The sequence below is a fragment of the Bombyx mori genome, chromosome 10, assembly GCF_030269925.1.
Source record: "Bombyx mori chromosome 10, ASM3026992v2".
NCBI lineage: Eukaryota > Metazoa > Arthropoda > Insecta > Lepidoptera > Bombycidae > Bombyx > Bombyx mori.
Genome location: NC_085116.1, coordinates 1,695,407 through 1,706,718, shown reverse-complemented (window position 1 = coordinate 1,706,718; position 11,312 = coordinate 1,695,407). Strand labels below are relative to the sequence as shown.

The window sequence follows — 11,312 nt, the reverse complement described above, 5'->3', positions numbered from 1 at the left end:
TTTTTAACGATATCACATTCATCTTTAAATTCTTAAATTCTATGAGAGCTATAATCAAAAAATAAAAGGCAGGAATATCTTGTAGATAAAAAGTACTGTATTCGAAAAAAAAAAAAAACTATTTGAATATTTAAGGTTACTTAATCGAATGCTCGATGGGTTTCCGTAATTGATACTTGCATATATAATGATTCCGTCGCTCAAGAATGAGATTGATAGAGAAGGTACCTAAAGACATTATTTTATTTCGTGCAGTAGACTTGATCGGACTAACGATGAAGTGGCGATTAACATTTCGTATTTTGATAGCTTTAATGTGAGCATTTTATTTGGTACTAGTAAAACTCGATCTCCTTAAATTGTGATTTATGGCTACACCAAACCTTGTATGTATATCGAACGAATAAAAATACTATTTTTCAACAAGTTTTTTTGTAATGGACTTACGCAATCTAATATGATTGGAAAGTAGCGGAAGCGTCGGATCTGGAGTATCAAGGGCCGTCTAACCGTCTGGGGGTCCGATAATTGATTGTCCTTAATTTAATATAATACTGATTTAATAGTGTTTTTATCGTATTAGCTGTTCTTTTATCTTCAGATAAAGTGCGTTTACACACATCTATACATTAGTGTGTGTGTGTGTGTGTGCGGGCGTGTGTGTTGTGTGCGCGCGTGGGTGTATGTATGCGCGTGTGTGTGTTAAATTTTATTTATTTATTTATTAGGTTTATTAAGTGATTAATAATGGCTGGTACGATTATGCCACTTACGCTGTTTTCTCGATCTCCCCGCTCAGGCAAAACAAGGTAAGAGTAGGGTGTCGTGTGAAATGGCGATGTTCACGTGTCATCGATAGTTTTTCGGCGAAGTTTCTGTGTGGAAAAAAATCGTGTGATCTGTTTGATCTTGAGTGGTCTCTCGTCTCGACTCGGAAATCATATTTAGACTTTTGTTCTTTCGTAATTTTTAAAACGAAAGTTGGTGTCGTAGTGCTGGTTGATAGGGCGTATTGTTCGAAAAACAGACGGCTGCTGGCGTCTAAGACCTCTCGAGTAAAGACGGCGCAGTGGAAAACGCAGCATGGTTGGGCCTCCCAGGACCCGCTAAAGGTCCACAAGACTGTTTTTTTTTGGTGAACTTTGAGTTAGGTATTTGTCCGGCAGTAGAAGCTTGTGGGCCATAATACCGCCACAAAAGGTTTGTTACTTAATCGAAAACATAGATAGCATTAGCTTCATTAGTTTCCAACTACAACAGGCTATAAACGTAGGCACGAAACAACATTTTGAATTTTCAAAACAAAATATTAATTTAAAATTGCGTGCCCCAATTTCCAGAGCGGTTTCTAAAGCATCACCAATTCTTGAAGATATTTACGAACAAAAGGACCTGGAGTTCGTTCTGGTTGACCTGCTAAACCACGCCGGACGCTATCACGACTTTACTTGCGTAGCTGTTATATGTGATGCTATTTATTACAACGTCTTCGACGGCGCATTCTTTAAAAGGATTGATACTGTGCCTTTTGTTATGGTAAGATTTACGTAAAACTGTTACCGGAAAATGAGGTATCAAGTGGAAATGAACGAGATGACGTCGTGTTTACGTATTACTATATATTATTGTATTAATATATTAACGAGATGCTTTCCTGCTGATTAAGAATTTTTCTGGAAAAAATTCCATCATCATCTCAGCCTATAGCTATTCATAGGTGAATATAGCTGAACATAGGCCTATCCGATCGACTTCCAATGTGGTCGGTCCGTTGCTACCTGCATCCACCGTGACCCAGCGATTTTCTTTGGATCGTCACCGCGTCGGTCTATTTGGTAGGTGACCGTCCCACACTGCGCTAGCCAGTACGTGGTCTCCACTCAAGGATCTTTCTGCCCCATCGGCCGTCCGATCAGAAAAGTCCTAGTTTAGAAAGAAAAACAGTTACTTCTCTCTATGTTTAGATTGTGGTAGAAGAATACGACGACTTACTATCACCCAACTTTGATATCCTGGAAGCATTGAGAGAAGCTAGAAGAGATGGTTGCAATATGTATATAATATTGCTAGCTAATGGTCTTCAAGCAGCTAGACTTCTAAAATTTGGCGACAGGTAATCTTTCGTTTGTCATTATTCTTTTAATGGCACAAATGAGCAGATATTTTGACAACCTGCTTGGTATTATCCGATTATAATGACTAGATCGCAGTGACAGCACAGATATTTTTTTTATTGCTTAGGTGGGTGGATGTGCTCACAGCCCACCTGATGTTAATTGGTTACTGGAGCCCATAGACATCTACAACGTAAATGCGCCACCCACCTTGAGATATAAGCTCTAAGGTCTCAAGTATAGTTACCACGGCTGCCCCACCCTTCAAACCGAAACGCATTACTGCTTCACGGCAGAAATAGGCAGGGTGGTGGTACCTACCCGCGCGGACTCACAAGAGGTCCTACCACCAGTAATACACAGTACAAATATTAGCTATCTACTTTAAAGTATTATTTTGTGTAATTTTACATTTTTTCAGGCACAGAGTCTTAGATACAAGAGCTAAATACATAATTTTACATGACTACAGACTTTTTCACAGCGACCTACACTACCTTTGGAAAAGAATAGTTAACGTAATATTTCTTAAGCACCACCGGAAGATCGGCAGTGTCGCGAAAAGCCAAGCTTGGTTTGATCTTTCAACGGTTCCATTTCCAAATCCAATTAAGGTAAATCGTAGAGCGCCGGTTCGTAGCCTTGTCTATCTTGCCGCCTAACATTTAAAAAAAATCGGTCACGGATTGAACTCTCCTGCTCTAACTACTACACTAATAGAAACATTTTTTTAATAGTGGTAGGACCTCTTGTAAGTCTGCAAGGATAGTTACCTTGCCTAGCCACCTTGCCTAATTATGCCCTGAAGCAGTACTGCGTTTCGGCTTGAGAGGCGGGGCAACCGTTGTAACTATACCTTAGATATATCTCTATTTCTATACCTTAGCACTCATATCTCATGGTGGGTGGCGGCATCTACGATGTCGATGTCTATGTGGTTAGCCACTTAACACCAGGTGGGCTGTGAGCTCGTCCACACAATATATTTTTATTTTTTATTGCTTATATGGGTGGACGAGCTCACAGCCCACCTGGTGTTAAGTGGTTATTAGACCCCATAGACATCTACAACGTAAATGCGCCACCCACATTGAGATATAAGTTCTAAGGTCTCGAGTATAATTAATTACAACTATGCAATAAAAAAATAAAAAGATTGTGTTCAATAAAAGAAAATTATTAATACGGCAGATAGTTTTATTCGCTCAGGGGTAGGTAATAATTATCATAGTTTTTGAGTCCAGATTTTAGGTGTTTTACTGTGGAATATCACAGTAGAAAATAGGACTTTAGTATAAACATAATCTAATATCAGGTATAGAGTAAAAATAGATCATCATACTTATCGTATTATTATATTCTTTCCTGTCTACATAATCATGTAAAGTATTATATCTAAACGTAAGAATCCGACAACGGTGACTTAATAAAGCTACACCTATTATAAAAGTATTTCTTTAAATATATCCTAAATGTTATATTCTTTGATGTCAAAATGAAAAGCTGTAAGAATGAAACTAGATTTATTCAGTCATTCGAGTCTTTCAATTTAAGGGTGTGTTCGTGCCCCGTCGCGTTGATCTCTGGAAGAGTGGGAAGTTTCACTACAACACAGTTCCGTTCGCCGATAAGACTAGTAACTTGAACGATGAAGTTCTGCACGTAGTTTATTTGGACCACGTGCCTTCTGTTGTTGTTGTGAACAGTAATGAAACTGGTCAAATTGGGGGCGTGGAAATAGAGGTAAATTAGTAAAAGAGGTATTTTCAAAGCAAACAAACCACTAAGGTCTATGAATCAAAGTTTTTTTTTTTTTTTTTACAATCACGCCACGTTAACTGGTCCCGTGCTAAGTTCGTAAAGAACTTGTGGTACAAGTACCAGATAACGGAAATAAATATAATATTTTTATTATACACATACATATATTAAATATACACCCATAACCCTGGAAAGACATTTATATTTATCATACAAATATCTTCCCTTGGCGGGATTCGAACCCGCGACCCCCTTGTGTAGTGACCATGTCACTTACCACTACACCAGACGGCCGTTTAAATTAAGTTGACATTGACTTATTATAGTTACTTAAACTGACGGATGTGGCAGGTCGAAATAAATTTATAGTGCTTCCAAAATTGAATCTTGTTCTGTTACACAGGTGTAACACGATCTATCCTTCACATTTGAAGTCTGAATTGTTTTGAAAATTTAAATTTATTTATACATATGTGTAAAATTTTATAAAATACTAGCTGACCTGGCGGACTTGGTAGTGCCGCAATCGATAAATAAAATACCTAAACTTTTGTATAAAATAAACTTAAAATAAACAAAAGGAATCCGTCCAATGAGGGACACATCAAAGGAAAAACAAAATTGTTATTTTTATTAAAATAAACAAAAGGAATCCGTCCAATGGGGGACACATCAAAGGAAAAACAAAATTGTTATTTTTATTTAATTCCGAGCATTTTCATATTTGACTACCTTTTAAACCTTCTCTGGATTTCCACAAACAATTCAAGACCAAAATAGCCAAATCGTTCCAGCCGTTTTCGAGACTAACGAACAGCAATTCATTTTTATATATAGGTATAGATAGTTTTATAAATTAACAATTAATAAATTGAAAAAGACGTTTGTTCAATGTTTCGTACTGTCGATGTCCAAACCTAAAATGGTCAAAGGGCTCAGGTTTACCAACACATCTAGAAATCAAGTTTCATTGAATCTCGCATTTTCTATTGTCATTATAATATCGAGACGTGAAAGGGTGTTTGGTTTAAGCGGCATTTCGCTTAATACGCGACATTTGCCTTTGTAATTAAAGATCCATTTTATTTAGTATTAGCATCAAGAGTTCGATGTTTTTAATTGAACTTCAATTAAGTTGCGAAATAGCTGAAGAAGTTTATTTGTTGTGATAAATCACCCAACTTTTAAACTTTAAATGGCTCTCCTGTAAAGTTGCAAAAATGTCGCTTAAGCCCAATAGCCCGTCAAAATTCACCCGTCGATATGTTCGATGTTTTGAATCCTTTAAAGTTTTTGTGGCTACGGACGACTTGTGCTAACTAGTGTCTAATTTTGTATATTATAAAAATTCCATAAATTTAGAAATATAGTTCAGAAATGAGTGAACGAAAGTTAAAAACGCTAGATTACACCGGAAAAATCGTTTTATGTTGGTAATCATATTTTTCTATTATTTTAGATAATAAACACATTATCTGAAAAAATGAATTTTAGACCAAAATTATACCAGCCAATGAATGTCGAACTTCATAAATGGGGCCAAAAGCAACCCAACGGCTCCTTCTCTGGTCTCCTCGGAGAAATGGTTAATGGGAGGGCCGATTTAGCACTGGGGAACTTGCAATACACCCCATACCATTTGGAGTTGATTGACCTTAGCATACCGTACACGTCGCAGTGCTGGACTTTTCTCACGCCCGAAGCTTTGACTGATAATTCTTGGAAAACTCTTCTTTTGCCTTTTAAGTGAGAACTAACGTTACTTGTAATTGTTATTGATTATTTAATCACATCGAGGGGTTTTTTACTTTTTGGCAATTTGGTTTAAGCGACATTTAGGTTAATACGCGAAATTTATTGTTGTATACCTAATTAAAAGTCCGTTTTATTTGGTAATAATACATAGTATCAATAATTCGTTATTTTGAATTGAACTTCAATTATATTTACCACATTTAAATAGTCAAAGAAGATTTTTGTCATGATATTGTTTCCAATTTTTATAACTTTAGATGGCTCTTCTGTAAAATTGAAAAACATTGCTTAAACCAAATGGCCTTTTACCCGTCGATATTAACTAGGTACTATTTTTTTAATACAGGGTGGCCCATAAGTCCTTTGAAAAGTAAAATTTGAATAAAACGAACAGGGCGCGCGTGAGCGGTGCAGGGGAAGCGGGGGGAGTAACGTCGGTTTCTGGGAATTTAGTCGCGATGGAGCGTTTTACCGGAGCGGACCGTGCGTTTTGTGTGCGCGAGTTTTATAAAAACGACAGTTCGGCAACCGTTGCGCGGCGTAAATTTCGAGAACACAAAGGTTTACACAACTTTGACGACACTCCAACTCTTCAAACGATTAAGAACTGGGTTGCTAAGTTCGAGGAGACCGGTTCGACGTTAGATAAACCGCGGTTGGGTCGCCCAAGGACGTCACGTACGGAACAAAACATAGACACAGTGACACAGTCTATTCGCGAAAATCCGACACAGTCAACTCGTAAGCGCGCCAGAGCATTAAACGTATCCAGGACATCGTTACAACGGATTTTGAAGAAAGATTTACATATGCACCCTTACAAAATTCAGTTGGTTCAAGAATTAAAGGAAACTGACGGTATTCAAAGACAAAATTATGCGAATGAAATGTTGAATCGGTTTACTTCCTTCAATAACATAATGTTCTCTGACGAGGCTCATTTCCATCTTAACGGGCATGTTAGTAAACAAAATTGCCGCTATTGGAGCCCCATCAATCCAAAACTTAAGCATCAGAAGCCCTTACATAGTCCGAAAGTGACTGTTTGGGCCGTTATGTCAGCCCATGGTATCCTAGGGCCTTACTTCTTTGAGGAGGGCAGAGGGCGCGCAGTTACTGTTATGTCGGAGCGATATGTGGCTATGATCGAAGAGTTTTTCATACCAGAATTGCAAAACTTTTCAGGCTTTAATGCCAGGACGTGGTTTCAACAGGATGGGGCCACTTCTCACACCTCTAACACTGCTATGCCCGTTATCCGTCAACTTTTTCCTGGCAAAGTTATCTCTAAGAGAGGAGACATTTCCTGGCCTCCACGTAGTCCAGATCTGACCCCGATGGATTTTTTTTGTGGGGCTACCTTAAGGCTAAAGTATACGACACAAACCCGCGGTCAATTGAGGCCCTAAAAGAAAACATCCGCAGAGAAATGACAAGCATTTCAGCAGTGACGTGCCGCGCAGTCATCGACAATTTTAGACGTCGTTTGCAAGAGTGCCGTGATCGCAACGGATTACATTTAGGAGATGTTATTTTCAAAAAATAATTCCCGTTTTTTAAGCTTTTTATGTAAATAAAAATTTAATTCATAATGTAATTAGTTTTATTTTAATAAATTTTTTTTCATATCAAAGGACTTATGGGCCACCCTGTATTTGCAAATGGTGTTATGATTGTCCCGGAACTAAAGAAACAACATCTAATATCCATGATAGGGAGTATCGTAAGTCTACATAGCCAAATACTGGTAGTACCTAAATTACCTATTTCTGCCGCGATGTAGTGACGCGTTCCGGGCTGAATGTTGGGCAGCAAGAGTTACGCAAAACGACCTTATATTTCACGGTAGGCTACGACTATGGAAACCAGTAACCAATTAACATCGAATGAATCGCTAGCTCGCTCGTCCATGAAAGCAATAAATTAAAAAAGAAAGGTCATGAGGTGCTAGATAGACAATTAGATTTTTTAAATAATCTATTACTGATTTATATTTCAGACTTTACATGTGGATTGCTGTACTATTAGTACTGTTAATAACAGGTACTATATTCTATGGATTAGCGAGATATCAAACTTATTTACACGGACTAAAACGCCAAGAGGAAAATGAAAAAGCCGGTTTGTGTGTTTTAACTCAGTCAAACAGAAATAGTTTGAATGTTTTCTTAGGGCCTTTGGAAAAAACTACAAAGGGAAGATCTTCTACCGAGCGGGTGAAATTGCTCCGTAGACCGATGGTCCGAATGTTTTTTTTTCCTACCTAAGAGGCCTGCCTTGAGAGGCCAATTCAGCGTAACCCTAACAATTGGTTGAGCTCACGGGGCTCAAACCTGACGACATCGCTGACACAGGCCCCAGCAAGAGAAGTGCTTCGCAGAATCTACCATCGGATCGGAAACGCGACCCACTGTGAAGATCCCGCAATAATAATATCCTTTGAGACTTGTATACCTATATGTAAACTTATTTTGAAAATGTTGTTTGCGAGATTCAGGCTACTGTCAAATATCTTGTATGATAGCTCGGATTCATTGAGAGCCATCTAGAAATACGTTTATCATTATCCTAACTATACCGCTAGCCATCAATTACCTACTGTGGTTTCCAGAGTTAGATGACTATTATTGTCGCACTTGGAGCGAGTTCATGTCTAAGATGGACTGCAACAAATCAAAACTAGAAATATATTTTAAATGATATAAATAAACAGCAGAAATAGAAACATCATTAATTTATATGTCATATAAGTACCCTTTTAGTGCTATCGGGAATATACTACAGCATTATTCCGACCCTTACTTCCGATACTTACTAAAACAACATTTTGCAATCACCAAACAAGTTTTAAGCCTAGCCGATTTGCATGAATGCATTCATTTGCATTCCGGCTATGTTTGACTTTGACCGATATTTGCTTTGCAGATTCGAAACCTGTCGGACTTTACCTGTTTGGCGAAATAATCAACAGCATTCTGTATACGTATGGGATGTTGCTCGTCGTGTCATTACCGAAACTGCCAACAGGCTGGTCTATTCGATTCCTGACTGGCTGGTATTGGTTGTACTGTATATTACTGGTGGTTTCGTACCGAGCAAGCATGACCGCTATCCTGGCTAACCCAGCGCCAAGAGTGACGATCGACACGTTAGTCGAATTGGCCGCCAGTAAACTTACTTGTGGAGGTTGGGGAATCGAAACTAAGAATTTTTTTCAAGATTCCTTGGATGAAATTGGTCAAAAAATTTCTGACAGATTCGAAATTAGTAACGACCCTAATATTGCGGCTGATAAAGTCGCTCAGGGTACATTTGCGTATTATGACAATAAAAACTTCCTAAAATACATCACCGTTAGAAGACAAAATGGTTTTATTATGGAAACTATTGATAACACAACTAATTTTACCAGCATTAGCACTAAAAGCAACAATGAGAGAAATCTCCATATCATGTCTGATTGCGTTGTGAACATACCTATCTCAATTGGATTTCACAAGAATTCTCCACTTAAGCCCTTAACTGATATATACATCACGAGAATAGTTGAGGTTGGTTTGGTTGAAAAGTGGCTGAATGATGCCATGTACACAATCAAAACTTTAGAAACAAACGAGGAGGAGATCAAAGCTTTAATGAACTTGAAGAAGCTTTATGGAGCCTTCATCGCATTAGCCATCGGCTACTTCTTGAGCGTGATGTGCCTAATTGGAGAGCTGGCCCACTGGAATTGTGTTGTGAAGAAAGACCCAAACTATGACAAATATGCTTTACACAAATATTATGAGAAAATAAACAAAAAGCAGTAGTTTGAAAAGAAAATGTATTGACATTATTTACAAAATTACATTAAGTTACATGATTTTTAAGAGCATTACATAATAAATAGTTATTCAGTCAAAACATAGTCTTTTGTTCTAAAATTTCTGAAAAAACCTTACCTATATCTTTTTATAATTATTATTATTGGTTAACTTAAGTATAGTATCTTGAGAACAGTATGTAATTAATAGCTATATAATTTTGTGACAATGATCTTATTAGTAAAATTTTCTAAACAACATAAGATGTTATTTTTGCTCAGCATTCATTAATGGTGGATGAGCACCTTCAGGAGCATTCTCTATAATCCACGGGTGTTTTAAGACATTTGATAGTGGCAACCTCTCTTCAGGCTCGATAACTAAAAGTTTTCCCATTAAATCTTTGGCTTTTTCAGAAATATATTCGGGATATTTAATTATGACATATCTAATTTTTCTGTAGGTTTGATGAGAGTCCTTGGCATCAAATGGTGGCAATCCAACAAGCAGTTCGTAACACAAAACCCCTAAACTCCAAATATCTACTGCATAATTATGGGGTTTTCCTTCAATCATTTCTGGTGACAGGTAATCTAATGTTCCGCACAATGTCATCCGTCTTGATGAGGGCGAGTGGACGGACCAGCCAAAATCAGCAATTTTAAGTTCCCAGTTGTGACCAATCAATAAATTTTCCGGTTTTATATCACGATGTATAACTTTCTTGGTATGACAATAAATAAGGGCCTTCGTCAAATCACGAATGTAAATTGCAGCGGTTTTTTCATCAAATCGGCCGCGTTCCTTCAGTAATTTGTAAAGGGCGCCATGTTTCGCGTATTCTAATATTAAATAAATTCGTTTTTCATCGTGAAAGTATCCATACATGCGTAAGATGTTCGGATGACGTAGTCGACACTGGATTTCAACTTCACGGCGTACTTGGTGCTCTATTTCTGAATCCAAGATTTGGCTTTTAAAAAGAACCTTCAATGCGACGACATAGTGAGATTCTTTTTCACGGGCTAAGTACACATTGCCGAATTTCCCTTTACCGAGCGGTCGTCCTAGATCGAAGTCCGATAGTGACCAAGTCTTCTTTTTATCGTCACGTTTCAATTCAAGTCTTGAAGAAGTCTGGTCTTTGTTGTCACTGGCGTTTGCTTTTGAACATAAAGGCCGAGAAGACGGTACGGCTGGGATTTTGAAACTGTCCGTAGGCATTTTCGGAATATTTATATTGCATTGGCAAGCAGACCGACCCGCAGTCTGCATACGATTCTCTTTACAGCCACATTTCTGAATATTCATCATCACAAATTAAAGTTAATTATTGATATTCAAGTTTCAAAGTTTTGAATAACGTTTTTCCGTTCGTCTCATCTGTCATTCACCTTACAGTTTTTATGCCAGTTTTGTTTAGTGATGTGCTATATGAGATAGACTCGATTACCTTGAATTTAGTATCTTATTCCCATTCGAATACTGAAATCAAAAATTGATACCTATAATTCGAGTTCTTAGATGGGCGGATTACTGGAGCCCATAGACATCTACAACGTAAATGCGCCACCCACCTTGAGATATAAGTTCTAAGGTCTCAGTATAGTTACAACGATTGCCCCGCCTTTGAAACCGAAACGTATTATTGCTTCACGGCAGAAATAAGCGGGGTGGTGGTACCTACCCATGCGGATTCACAAGTGGTCCTACCACCAGTAAAAAGTTTGCATACTACTCAAGCCTCAAGCACTGTTCTTCTTGTAGTTCTTGCGTTGTACTATAAAAAACAGCTTTAGTTATTTGTAGAGTAGTTTTCAATTTTGGACTGAGGGTCCCAATTATTGTTGGTAGTCAACAGATATTTGGAGATTGTTGA

The 11,312-nt window shown here is 37.8% G+C and overlaps 2 protein-coding genes across 2 annotated transcripts; one reads left to right on the top strand and one right to left on the bottom strand.

The window, feature by feature from the left end:
- The first annotated feature begins 747 nt into the window (after positions 1-747).
- On the top strand, positions 748-10,803 carry LOC101746636 (glutamate receptor ionotropic, kainate glr-3). Its single transcript, XM_062670357.1, has 8 exons — positions 748-809; positions 1,152-1,536; positions 1,965-2,113; positions 2,536-2,728; positions 3,669-3,857; positions 5,335-5,621; positions 7,630-7,751; positions 8,556-10,803. The coding sequence occupies exons 1-8, from the start codon at positions 748-750 to the stop codon at positions 9,437-9,439; spliced, it is 2,271 nt and encodes a 756-aa protein (XP_062526341.1). The 3' UTR covers positions 9,440-10,803.
- LOC101738268 (uncharacterized) lies at positions 9,437-10,747 on the bottom strand. Its single transcript, XM_004930287.4, has one exon. The coding sequence runs from the start codon at positions 10,745-10,747 to the stop codon at positions 9,701-9,703; it is 1,047 nt and encodes a 348-aa protein (XP_004930344.1). The 3' UTR covers positions 9,437-9,700.
- Positions 10,804-11,312: the final 509 nt, after the last annotated feature.

Excerpts from the sequence above, each read along its gene's own strand:
- LOC101738268 (XM_004930287.4), bottom strand. The coding sequence starts at position 10,747 with ATGATGAATATTCAGAAATGTGGCTGTAAAGAGAATCGTATGCAGACT.
- LOC101746636 (XM_062670357.1), top strand. The coding sequence starts at position 748 with ATGGCTGGTACGATTATGCCACTTACGCTGTTTTCTCGATCTCCCCGC. Across the intron at positions 2,729-3,668 it reads CATTTCCAAATCCAATTAAG|GGTGTGTTCGTGCCCCGTCG; the intron begins GTAAATCGTAGA and ends TTTCAATTTAAG. Across the intron at positions 5,622-7,629 it reads ACTCTTCTTTTGCCTTTTAA|ACTTTACATGTGGATTGCTG; the intron begins GTGAGAACTAAC and ends TTTATATTTCAG.